Below are 14,076 nucleotides of genomic sequence, written 5' to 3' on the forward strand. Positions count from 1 at the left end.
GGATCCTCCCTTTGTCCGGATCCACACTGAAATAAGTTGTTTGTGCGTAATCCTGCTGACAAACATACAAACCAGCCAACACACCAATAGACAGGGGTGAGGATTTAAACTTTTTGATGGAGGTAATTAACAAAACAATACAATAAATGCAACAGAAGATTTAGGCTTGGATCTGGATCAGGGGGTGGATCCAGGATTTATTTGTCACTTTCTTCAACATTGTAAGATAAGACATTCTTCAACATTTTCATGGATCTTGATGTAAAAAAAAATCATTCATGTTTAGAGGGACTAAGATTTATGAGTCGATTTGGTGCAGATACAAATAAAAAAACTCTCATCTAGTGAATTTAAATGTGGTTTCATGGGGGCTCTGTTGGGCCTCGGTGGGATATGAACTCTACTGAGTGCCATTCTACCTCTGACATGTATTGGGGGAGTTAAGTTAAGTTAAAGATGTGACTCAAACAACACGATTTCTGATTTAGTCTAATATCTGTGTCAATGTGCTATATGAAAATAAGCAGCATATAACAGAAAAGCATTACAAACTCCCCTTATACACAACCACCACGTGAACTACTTCAGTCCTGGATTCACCACCTTGCACAGGGAGCATACATCCCCCCCCCCATGTTCACCATCATGATGAGCTGCATGCGTCACAAACAGCCAAGTCAGTGCGACAGCGGGGATGGAGGCAGAGGAGCGTGAGGGGGGGATGGGGAAGGAGTGGGGGGTCGGGGTGGGTGGCAGATTTGGAAGCACAAGAGGAAGGAGGGAGATGATTGGCCGGTGCACCGCAGGGAGAAAAGAAGCCATTGGCTACCGTACCTCAAGGAAATGAGGAGAGCAGAGGAGGGCAGCACGAGGAGGGAGAGCAGAGTGAAGAGTTAAGAGAGCGAGAGAAAAGAAGGGGAAGATTATTTCAAATGGACACTGCCCCCCCCGTCCTTTACATTGCAACACACACATCATCACTCAAACAGAGTGGAGAGAGACACACACACACACACACACGTTTTTCAGATGCAACAACCTTGAGAATTCATCTGAATGTGCAGATGAGTATTTTACACATATTTAAAAAACACAAATAAATAAACACAAAACCCTGAACAAATAAAATGCATGAAGAAATGGAGATGATGTGTATTTAACTCAGTCCCACACACACAGACACACACACTCTTCTCCTCCCTTCTCTTTCTCCGCGGAGTCAGCTGTGGTGTGTTTTCTGCGACACATCCTAGAGGAACTGGCGTCTAATGCTCGTTAATGACTTCCCAGTGTGCAGCATCCTCGTCTCGTGTGCGTTTCCTCATCTCTCCTGTCAGCTCCGCAATTAACCACCACGCAGCAGCAGCAGCTACTCACACTCATGACACATTGTACGGAGGGATGTTGATTTTTCAGTTTGTCAGCCGCAGATGACGGCCTTGTTTCCAGCACGTGAACAAAAATAAAGACACGCACACACACACACACACACACACACACACACACACACACACACACACACACACACACACACACACACTATGGTTGTGTTGTGAGAGCCTCCAGAAAGCACTGCATTGAGAGCATCTTTTCCATGTGACTGCCTCCAACATGTTCTTCTTTTAGCCCAACTGTGACCTTGCCTAAAAGGTTCCCCTGCTGGGAAGGACTGTTTTTGCCCACAGTGATATTGCAGAGAGAATACATACGTGTGTGTGTGTGTGTGTGTGTGTGTGTGTGTGTGTGTGTGTGTGTGTGTGTGTGTTAGAGAGAATATGTATAAGACCCTTGAGACTGGCATCACAGCGTTCAGTGGCTCACAGCTTTTTCTCTCCTTTCAGTTTATTCTCTCTTACCCTCTTTGACCGAGGTGAACCTGGTGCTTCAGGGATGGTTCAACTTTCGAACCTTTTAAAGCTGTGCTAGGCAGCAGATCGTCTCATTGAGTAAAGGTTCCATAATAACCTTTCAATTTATCGAATAGTAAATCAAGTGATCCGAGAGAAAACAAGACTTCTACGCTGCCTCTGGGCTCCATTTCCAACCGTGAGGAAATCAGGTGCGTGACGGGTGAGACTCTGACCAATCACAGGGTGGCTCAGAAGGAGGGCACTCCTATTGGCCCTTCTACTAAGCAGCTGCACATGCATGGCCCTGAATCAATGGAGGAAAATCCTACAGGAAAGGTCACTGTGCCAGCATTGGCAGCCTCAACCAGCATTCGCCAGCATTGTCTCCTAAAACAGGAAGACTGAACAACGGCGAACTACGGAGTCTCTTTTCCAGTGTGGTTCCCGGCTTTGGAAACGTACATTTGGGCACAAGACGGGTTTTTTAAATGGCGGTCACAATGTTTTGGTTGGTCTTATTGGTACTGACGGTCACAATAATCCCTATTTAAGTGATTCTTTCTTCTAGATCGGGGAAATGTTAATTCCGGAGTTGAACATGTCTTTCAGGCTGAGAGACGCTTTGAAACACAAAGAACTGGTTCAAGATTAGGCGCTGAGGCAGTGGTGCCGCCCTGCTGTACAGATTTGTAGGCGCAGGATAATAAGGCTACATCCGCTAAGTTTTTGGTACGGATTCGCCTGGCGAAGAGGCGCTATAACTGAGAAGATATGAAACGCTGTTGGCCCTGTTTTAGTTTGAAAACTCCAGGGCCGTATTTAGTCTGGATGGGCAGAAACGGAGGTGCTTGGAAACGACGACACACACAACTGCTTGCTGTTTGTGTCTTTTTAATCACAACTCAACCTTCTCTGATTCGTCAGGCTCCTATCATCCTGATTCCAAACGGAAAGTCCCTTTGTGCTGCGTCATTCATCTCTCACACAATATGCACATTTTCAGATATGTTCCACCACAGTAACAGTGTTAGCAGCCTCCTCTGTAAATCACTGCAAACACTCACACATTTATAAGTGATTAATTTGAATTTGCCTGCCGTGGATGCTGCTTTCTTCCTGTGAATCACATCACTTCAAGTGTGAAATCTGAACGTAAACATCTCCACTGTCTGTTTTTTACTATGAATGGATGGCGGCCACACATGATTCTGACACGTCTTTGGATAATGAAGCTTGAATATTTCACTCACTGCAACTCAGTCCTTGTTCTCGCTGTGGGCGTTAATTAAAAAAAAACAAAAAAATGTGAGTGACAGTGAAAGCAAGTCTGTCCCTCTCTGTTTTTATGTCTCTCCATCTCTCCTCCTTCCTTCCTGCTCCACAATCCGCTCTAATAAGCCATTTCCAGAGGATTAAGGGGGGAAGACAGATGAGTCAAAGAAGAAGAGGAATCACATTACAAACTTTACTACAAGAGTCCAGTACATCTCTGCTGCAGACCCTCTGTTCAGCACGTCCTTAAAGGAATTTCAGCACAAGACATTTGTCAGTAACGCAAGGAGTAAACTGCAAAAGGATTCTGTTACGATCCCAGTGGAAGAGAAATGCCTCTGTATGGAAAATACATTGGTGTGGCACGGTAGCATTTTTCAAAGTAATGGCTCCGGCACTGGGCGTGTGGAGCCGCAGAAAGCTATTATGGCTCAATCTGGGGATATGCAGTTGAAGTGTGAAGGCTTCGGTTGATGGTATCAAGACATTGGAATTAATTTGTTTGAATGCTGGATGGCTTTTGCATTCACCCTTGAATAACTCCTCAACGGTTTTTTCCCCTTTTCCCTCTGCAGGCATGAGATCACAAGAAATGCTTCATTTCAAGCAGTTTAACTACGATCAAAGAGCGAGAATACAATCACGGTCAAGAGCCTCCTCCCCCTCCTCACCTCTCCTCTCTGCGATCTGCAGGTAGCCAGTGGACAGGTACTGCTCCATGTCTTGCTGGAAGGCCTCCTCGAAGAACTTCTGCCTCTCCTTCAGCTTCACCTGGGGGGTCGGGACCCCTCCCTGCTCTGCCCCCGGCACTCTCTGCGGGTGCTCCGCTTCCAGCTCCACTGCAAACCACAAAAAGAAGAAAGTTTTTTTAACGCAAGACTCTGCAACTTTCGCTAAACAGCAGCCCATGTGGCCACAGGGGGTATGCAAATATGCAATAAAAGGTAAATGCTGTAACAAAGTGCAGCAGTGGCGTTAATAGAAAAGAGTCATGAAGTCAAAGAATTCGACTCATTTGGAAATGAGGAATGTGTTACTGACAGTGTTCCTTCAAAGAGCTGTGGAGAGACGCAAACTCCACGGAACTAAACGATTTCTACAAACACTCGAAATCTCGAATCCAATTTATATTCCTAGTTACATCCAAAATAAATGAAAAACCTTGACAAAGACTTAGGTTCAGTATTTTCTTCTTCGGCTCAAGGTCTAACTGATGCGAATACAAATCTGTTTGCAACAGGCAAATAAAGTAAGAAGTAATTTAATTTAGATAAGTTTTAATTAATCCCCAACAAATTTAATTTAACAAAAATAATCCAAATGCTGCTTCTATGAAATGCGCTGTGGTCTGATATTAATAACTCTGACATCAGACATAAGGACAAACTACAAGGCAACAACCTTTACTGAAGAAAGATGATGAGCTCAATGCAAACACATCTTCACACATCCTGCGATTCTCCTGAGCCTCAACAACTCACGACTGTTTCTTGTGAGTCTCACACTCACTGAAGTCTCCCTCAAACATCCCTCATGTGCCTCACACACTTCAGTAAACCAGGCCTCACCTCCTGCTGCCTGTTCCCTCAGTCCTGCTGTGGCATTAAAAGGGAAAATCCACATCACATATAACTGAGATTCAGCTCTTACATTTGTTTTATTCTTTGTTGGATTTACAGATTACAGTCACTCAGTTTTCCTACATGGGGTTAAAATGGTCCATTTGATAGATGATGTTTAGCTTTGCAATATTCAATGTTCTTGTATTTTACAGAACCTCTGCAAATCATCTATTGGTAGCATATATCTGCTGGATCCTGATTGGCCGAGACACGACTTTGGGGCAGACTGTGTTAAAGTGTCTGTGTGGACAGGTCAGCAGTGGGAGGAGCTTAGTGAAAAGACGGCGATAGAAGCGACCCTGCAGACAGAGGAGGGCTCTCAGTTTGTGTGCATGCTTCTTCTTGTTCTTGTGTGCGTGTGCAGCCTGGAGTCTCGGACAGGCTGTCTCTTTAGTTCTATCAGCTCCCTCTGATAGACGACAGCGTTATATAAGACCACTCGCTGACACTAACTACTGTGGCCACTACATAGAATGTAGTTCAAATGTCTGATCGGACCTGTACCCTGGTTTAATGTGGACAAAATGCACATCACATTTAGGGTATGTTGATTTTAAAAGACATGAATTTACATCTGTTAATTTTCCCACTGTTTAAAGCAGATTCTAAGTCTGTAAGATCAAGCATTGCCGGTTTTTGGTCTTTGGTCACAACCTTTAAAATAAAATGTGGTAACTACAATATTGCATCTTGCATTAATCTTCTTGAGGGTCAAGTGAATCAGGAAAAGTTAGTGCTGAACATTTTTCTCTCCAGCATTACTATGCATACGTGAATCAAAGGGAAAATGCATTAGTTTCTTGATTATTTGGAAGCATCCAATGGAACAAAGAAGAAAGTTTCCCAGTAACAGTGGTCAGTCAGTAGATGATCAACAATGTCTTACCAGAGCCAAACCAGAGCCTCTACACCATTCTCTGCTCCTTCTCCACGAACACCAGCTCCCCCAAAATCAATATCAAAATTCATCATAAAAAGAAATTCAATATGATACACTGCTCAAGAAGTGTTAACTACAGTTGGATCAGAGAGCGGGCGTCTTCACACACACACACACACACACACACACACACACACACACACACACAGGTAGAGAGAAAGAGAGAGAGAGCTTTTATTTTCTAAGTCTCCAAGGGCTGTTAGTGTGACGTCATTAGTGAGAGATGTGTGTGTGTGTGTGTGTGTGTGTGTGTGTGTGTGTGTGTGTGTCAGTCACTCCTCACTCAGTGTCCAATTTATCTTCATAATATGACTAAGCAGATTTTTCTCATCCTTCCCTCCTAATGCTCTCCTTCTCTCGCTGTTGGCTGGTGTGTGTGTGTGTGTGTGTGTGTATTTGTGTGTGTGTTTGTGTGTGTGTGCGTCTTGTAGAGACTGCTCTACTGGATTACAAACCTCAGGGAGGCTTTGTTCAGATTGTGAGGGGTTAGTAACAGGGGATCCAGACGGAGTGAGGAAGAAAGATTGGCTAATCTAATTCTCAAATCCATTATTAGCCGGCACTGTCTATTTGTTTAGACTATGAACCTGCTGAATGTGTGTGTGTCATTCTGTGTGTGTCTGCTCGTCTGAATGTGAAAACCTGTCCCTCCTCTCTCCATCAAATCTACATGAAAACAGCTCATAAGTCCCAGAGAGTCACATGTCTCGACCACATGGTTCATATAAGAAGAGAAAAAAGGAGAGTGTATACCTCCGCCAAGGCCCCTTAAATCCGACCAAGCTGCACCATATCGCACACATTCATAGAAATCAGCTCCATAAATGTGTCAGATTCTTTTCATCTAGGTCCATGAATGAACTTATTAACCTTCACATTACAGGAATAGTTTATTTCAGATCCCCTTCAAACACTCAACACTCACTTTCTACGTTTAAGACAGAGCTTTTTTTATATTTCCAGTCTTTATCTTTCTTTGGAACATAAAGCCACCTGTCTTATATAAATCTCCCTCCCTGCTTCCTCTTTTATTTATTAATCTCTCCTTCCTCCCTTCTCTTGGGGTCTTTTCTTCCTCGTCTACCAGATAACCATATCCTGCTACGCTTGTTACTGCAGCTTCAGGGACTATTTTTAGCTCCCACTCATCATTTAGCCTGCAGGATTAAGTTTGTGCGGATGTCTTAAGTCATTAGCTCCAACATTTTCTACCCACTTACTATACAGATTTAAACCGACCCTAAGATTCACGTGCATGCACAGGAAGAGTTGAAAAGACACTTCAACACACAAATACTCGCACAACTTCACACAAGCAGCCGATTGCACACTTGTGCGATGATTCATAATAAATTGTGAGCACAAGCATCGTATAATCATCTGGTGATGATTCATAGGAGCTATGGAAACTGTATTGTTAGTTGCAAAGATGACGTCAAATGAAAGAACATCATTGTATTTTATGTTAAAAAAACAACATGAACTATAAATTCCAGTGTATTACCCGAGTTTGTATTTGCAGTCTTACTCACTGTTTCTGTTCCTGCAATCATCATGTGGGTAAACATTTTTTGAAAAGCAACCGTCTCCTCACAGATCTTTGTATCAGTAGTCGTCATGTACTCACAAAGTGTTGTGTCTCCTCCTCACCTCTCCACCGTGTGACCCAGAACCCAGCGGGACATAAAATAAAGACATCAATAATATGAGATAATCTTGTTCTGCTCGTTCAGACGACTGTTTGTGCAGACGGATCGATGTGAAATGAGACTGTTGATGTGCTTACTCTCGTATCCGTTTTCAGCGGCAACAGAAAGGTATGTGAGATATATGTGCTATAAAAACACAGGAAGCAGAACCCACAGAAAATAGGCTGGTATGAGAGTGTGTGTGTGTGTGTGTGTGTGTGTGTGTGTGTGTGTGTGTGTGTGTGTGTGTGTGTGTGTGTGTGTGTGTGTGTGTGTGTGTGTGTGTGTGTGTGTGTGTGTGTGTGTGTGTGGGTGATCATGCACCTGGTTCCTATATACCAATTCCGCATCCGGGCACAATAAACAAGCAGAGAAGCATTTTCCTGCAGAAGAACTCTGTCATTAAACTGCAGTTTGCATCTGATTTGCCGACTTTACAAGTGTGAGTTTGTGTGCGTGCGTGAAGACGAAACAGAAGCAGAACTGTGAATGCTCTTTTATACCCTATGTAAATGTGTGTCTATATATAGAAGCGCAGAGACCAACCCAAAAGAAGTGTCTGCAGCTGAAAAGTAGCCATCCAGGCAGATTCAAGTCTCCACGATTCAGCTTCAGAGCTTTAGATTTGACTAAATGGACTCAATTTCTCACAGCTCGGCTCCCACAGCCAAAATGCAAATCTTAGCGTTAAGTGTTAGTCATACAAGATTGGTCACCGCGTCTCTTTTGTGCACGCAACGCTAATTGGGGGCTTACTTACAACAGGAACTAATTTTATTTCTTTGAAGCCGTTTGAGACTTTATTTCAGGCGGGAAGTGCTGATTAGAGCTTTTTCAGGATTTTGTTTGGCGAGATCCGTTAAGTACAGAGAATATTTTGTTTCGGGAATTGATACACTTCATTTAAGTGACCGTAAATAACAAGCAACGCTAACAGCCTCCTTTTGCAACTGGAATACAGCTTGTATTTGTAGAAGTCATCAGCAGCTAATTCAAGTCACTGCAGAGCTGATCCACACTGATTTACTGAAGCTTATAGTTAAGGCTGGCTCAGGTCTGCACTGGACGAGCTCAGAGGCTACATGCTACTACTAATACAACGTTTTCATTTGGAAACTAAAATGATCTCTGTCCACACAAGTGTTTTGGCTGCTCATCAGTTTTAATCCAAATCCTAACACGCCTGAAAAGGCCCAGAGTAGTGTGGACACACGGCGTATCTGTAGCAGAGTTCATGCGTTTTAAAATGAAGATGTATTAGTGTGGATGCAGCCTTAGTTGTTCTGCTACGGGCTTAGATTGTCAGAGGTCACATGATACGTGCAATTTCTCTTTCCTCCTTCCTCTTCATCACATTCATGTCTCATCAACACAGGTCACTGACTTGACTTCTTCCCTTGAGTCCTTACTCTCTATCATTGCAGATCCAGGATTGCGGCTGCGGCCACATCTTGATTGTGGATTATGATGACAACTAGATTGCTTAGATATACAGTATGCCTACTCGCATATACTACCATTACTGGCAATACCTCAATCGTTAGAATTGTCATTGCTGCTCCCTTCATTTTCTTTAGTATGAATACTTTAAACATTGATACACTTCTTTGTGATGGACACTGCCTTTTTCTAATGTTGTAAATATAGTTATTTTGTTGATGTGGCTCTTCTGTCCCTCCTGGGAGAGGGATCCCTCACATGCAGCTCTCTCTAAGGTTTCCAAGTTTTATTTCCCTGCTAAAAAGTTTATTTTAGTAGTTTTTCATCACCTTGTGAAGCCCTATGAGGCCATCTGTCATTTGTGAATATGAGCTACACAATTTAAAATTGAGTTGATTGATTGGTTGACTTGGTAGTAGTAGTAGTGGTACATGACTTTGATGCTTTGATAGCTGGATGGATGGATGAATAGATGGATGGAAGGATGGCTGGATGGATGGATCAGTGGACTCCCTGACCAGTTTGCCATTATGGTCGGCCAAAGGCCCGGGAATAGAGCCAGTGTTTGTGTGCAGACAGTGTTGGATGTGTAATGGTCCTCGGGGACTGTTTGTATATGCGAGAGAAAAAGACAGAGCAGTGCACAGAGAGACAGAGTGAGAGTGGGACGGCTGTTTGCATGCAGGATTTGTGGAGGGGTGAACTTTTATACATGTGCCATTCTCGGAGAAAGAGATAATAAGAGACGGGGGCATTGTGACATCTGCCTGTTAGAGAAAATCCCCCGAAAAGTGAAGTGCAGTATGTTTATGTTTAAGGTCTGAACGCTGCTCAGCATTTCAATTCATTTTAATTAATCAACAAAACAGTTTCTGGCATTTTTCAAGCCGGGATCAAACTATAACACTAATCACTCATGAGCCCAAATGATCTTTGTTTTTTTCTTCTATTTTGATTACGCCTCAAACAATCCACCCCCAATCTCATTATAACCGTTTCACACACTTTACATCACACTGCCTCACTACACAGATCAAATGTTCGATATCTGATATAAAATTCCCCTTGTTCGAGCCGTCACTTTAAATTAGCTGTCTGGTCTCAGATGGATTTGTTTCCGTTTGCCTATAAAGGCCTAATGTTTCATTCTGAGACAGCAGCGCCGAGCCCCAAGACCAAGAGGCAGAGCTGACAGTGGAGACAGACTCTGCTCCTTCTTCTTCTTCTTAAGCCCCGCTCACTCAGCCGTGGCATTTTTAGATTCTGTCCGCCTCGCTATAACTCTCAAGTGCTCAGGTTTCCGCTAAAGGCAGCCCCCGTGCTGTAAATAATACACACACAATCACCTCTCTATCATTCTGTCACACACATACACACACACACCAGTAACTGGCACGTTCGGTGACAAATGATACACAAACTGTGTGTTCCAGTAGGACTGAATGAACTAGTTTTGTACATATATGAAAGAAGCTCGAGCATGCACCGGCACATTACACATAGAACAAAGAAGGAGTGAGTCATTACTGTGGCTGAAGTGTAACTAAACAGTGTAGAATGACCCATCCAGTCATTTATCTGCGTCCCTACTATCCTGTAATGGCTTTCTGGCTGCTGCGAGTCCCAGGACTCACTTTGCAGGATAAACTAAATGTGCACATAGCAAACACATGCATTCAGTCACTCTGTTGGTGTTACAATGACTTCACACTCCTCCCCAAACTGACCACAATCAAGAAAAGGAAAGAAACAAAAAAGAAACAAAAAAGAAACCAGAAGACAAAGACACGGAACCCAATAAAGGCCGGGAAACATAGAAGATAGAACAATGTCATCTGCATTAAGGATATCTTATCAAGTATTACATTCATGTATGTCAGCTAAACTAAACACTAAAGGTCTTTGCACATCAAGTCTGTATTTTTTGTTGAAAGAAAATATATTCGACCTCAAGTTGTGTCAGTCATGTTTATCTGTTGACCGTCATTTTAGTTTTCGGATCAGTGGATGAGATTCGTCTGGTCCCTGAAGGCTTCTGGGGATTGGATGAACCCAATGTTTCCCCTTTCTTTATTCCAGAGGGGAAAGGAACACAAAATCCTCCTCACTGCTCGACTCCATTTAATCTCTGATTTAAGACAGAATATGATTTTGAATACACGACTGTTGCTTTAGAAATGTCTTGTGAATTGTGGTTAGACTGCAGCATCTAATATAAAATATAGGTCTGTGTTGCTGAGACTATACAAAGTGAAATGCGCTCTGCACTGCATGTGTGGGTGTGAGTTTACTACCAACTTTGTGTTCCCCTCATGTTTTACTTGACTGCACAGCTACAGATGGAAACTAATCTCTCTGTGGTTTTGTGGTTTTTCTTCACTCTCTTCCCTTTACTCACTTTTCAGGTTAACATTCTACCCAAAGTCAAAGTTTTGCAAAGATGGTTTCTGGGGTTTTGGGGAGTAGTTCTTGTCACACTGTTACAAGTTAAATTTTTTTTAGAAAGTTTGGTTTTAATTTGTTATTTGATGTGTGTATCAGAGGTGCTTTGCTATTGTGGCTCTCTCCCCAGATCTCGGATGTGTAAATGAAAACCAATTTAAAAAGTGCTTGTCAGCTTTGATTATTATTGATTGAAATACCACCCAAAGTTATAAAATATAATCAGTTTAATATTGCGATATGAAAAAAAAAAAACTAATCTGCTTTATTGGCTTATTTTGTTCATATTTGTGCAGCTGTCGTATTTCCAGTTGTCCCAAAACTCAGGGCTGCAGCACAGACATTTGTCCACTCATGTGTAATCACGACTGTAACCATGTGCCAAGCATCCAGAGCCGGCAAGCAGATGAGTATCTAATGGGGGGGGGCTACATCGTGAGGAAAGTGACATAATAAAACACAGAGAAAACTGCAGTAACGTGAAGAGTTTTACACGTACTGCTGATGTATGTGACTGAATACAAGATATTATTGAGTCGTACATCTGGTGTGTTGGAAATGCTGAGTGGCGATCTTCAGTTACGCTTCTCATGCTTGAAGCTGTGTTCTGAAGATTAAGATGCAGACACTCTGAGAACAGAGTAACAGTCAGGAGCTTGTTAAATATTTGCCCGGTCCACATGATTCACGATGGCACACATTCTCTCTCTTTAATTCTGTCCCCCAGTATCCAATCCTCTAATTTGAGTGGGAGTCAAACACGCAGACATTAAACCAGCTCTGCTAGTTACACATGTAACCAGGCAACTGTACAGCAACATGTTGGGCAAAGCTCAGTAGGAGGGCTTCTCTTCCTGCTAAGTCATGCACAGTCTGAACACCAGAGGATACAACATCACAAATTATTACTTATAACATACTAAAAAGACACCACATGGCTGATGAGACTCGATACACAGGGAAATGCCCAATTACACCACCTTGAGTGATCGTGTAAATTAATTTTGACTGGTTCCACATATGAAGGCATCTCGCTAAAGTGTCAAAACAACAAGCTGCCATGTTGTTTACCTGCCTGCCAATTAGTCCAGGAGAAAGAACAGAGGGGTAGAAAGACAAAATGCTTAGACAGGCTGGAACGTACGTGCGCACACACACACACACACACACACACACATGCACGTTAATGGATAAAGTGGATGGATCACGACGGGGCCTAGCAGCGAATCGGAGGTGTCAGCTAACTGCTCGACCATCCACAGTAGATGACAGCGGGATTAGGACTGTACCAATTAGATGTGAGAGGGGGTGAAGGTCTGAAACCTCACTGGACACGTTTAGAAAAAGCTGAACATGTGCTGAGCTCTTTAAAAAATGTCCTTAATATCTATTATTCGAGTTAAAATGTTTCGGAATAATATCACGTTTGTACTATTAATCAAGCTATTATCATTAACTGTTATTATTAAATAAAAATCCACCGAAAGAAATAAAAAAAAGTATATTCTAGTAAATCCTAGATAAATGTGATACAAGTGCTCCTACTTGCCATTACAGACCCTTGTTTACCGTCCCACTGATGTTTATGGTTATATCTATCTATCTATGTTTTAATTCTACTTGATTGATATGGTCTACATCATGATAACTGTTTTAAACGACATGTGACCTTTGTGGTGTTATTAATATGCACTGTTTCCTGAAAATAAAACATTTGCCCTCCTCAGCTAATGCTGCTGATGCTTGAACCCTGAGGAGATTCTGTCAATTAAAGAGTGAATGCACTGCAGGGGATTTAACTTCAGCCTCAGTCCGTGTCATCTGAAGAGCTTAAAGCTATAGATTTGATAGAAACCCAAGAGGCTAACTGAGCATTCCAGCTTTGAAGTTAAAAAAAAGCACTGGAAATATCAAACGTTTGGGCCTCATGAGGCGGCAAATAAATAAATGCAGAATATTTTGAGGGACAAAGATAACCTGAGTCTGACATGACCTCTGGAAACCTCAAAGAATAGCTCGTTTGACTTCGTTGGCTCTATTTGAATGATCTAAACGCATGAAGCATGTACATTGAGACCCTCTGTCCCAACGATGCACCTGAACACACCTCCCTTGGCCACAGGTGCTCACATTCTCTGGGTGCATTTGCTATTCAAATATACACACATGCTTCCTGAATCTCATGCATGCATTTATCATTTTACCATTTTTAAATCAGATTTACATCAACGGTGATGCAAGAGATTCTGTATTATACTTTCAAATGCTTGGAGACATTCAAACTTGTTTAACCAGAACTGCCTTGTTGATGCACATAGAAACACAATGAGTAGCTGTACTTGTTCCATCGCAGCCATATCTGCCAGTTTGTTTTGTTTCCAAAGTGAATGAGTTCAAAATCAAAATATTGTGGGTAGGAGAGCCTGAAGCAGAGTTGATGGAGGGGGAATGTGAGCAAAATATTTTCTTTGTAGCCGATGTGAATACATATTCTGTTCCCACCGCTCGCTGACATTTACCTCCAAACATTAACATGGCTGCGAGGCATCTGGCCTTTTAAAACGTGTATATTCAAGCGTAGAATATGTGTGTGTGTATGTTAGCATGCTGTCACACAACACACAGGATCGGAGAAACAAGTTTGCACCAGCAGGGGCCGCTTGGTTAGAAAGAGCACAAGAGATAAAGGGCATGGAGCACATAGTGTATGCATTGTAGTGTAGTATAGTATAGTATAGTATAGTATAGTATAGTATTGCCATTGACACAATCCTGAAGAGTTTGTTCTTGGATCTGCATCTTAGTGACCAGATTTGTAGACA

At 42.4% G+C, this 14,076-nt stretch overlaps 1 protein-coding gene across 3 annotated transcripts in view; it reads right to left on the reverse strand.

Annotated features, from left to right (window-relative positions):
* Nucleotides 1–14,076, reverse strand: part of dtnbp1b (dystrobrevin binding protein 1b) — a 30,400-nt gene that overhangs the window by 3,449 nt on the left and 12,875 nt on the right. For all 3 annotated transcript variants that reach the window (XM_035183650.2, XM_035183649.2, XM_035183651.2), the window contains exon 2: nt 3,794–3,961. In XM_035183650.2, the coding sequence (XP_035039541.2) occupies nt 3,794–3,961 (168 nt within the window). The remainder of the gene's footprint in view (nt 1–3,793; nt 3,962–14,076) is intronic.

Source organism: Hippoglossus stenolepis, chromosome 17, assembly GCF_022539355.2.
Source record: "Hippoglossus stenolepis isolate QCI-W04-F060 chromosome 17, HSTE1.2, whole genome shotgun sequence".
NCBI lineage: Eukaryota > Metazoa > Chordata > Actinopteri > Pleuronectiformes > Pleuronectidae > Hippoglossus > Hippoglossus stenolepis.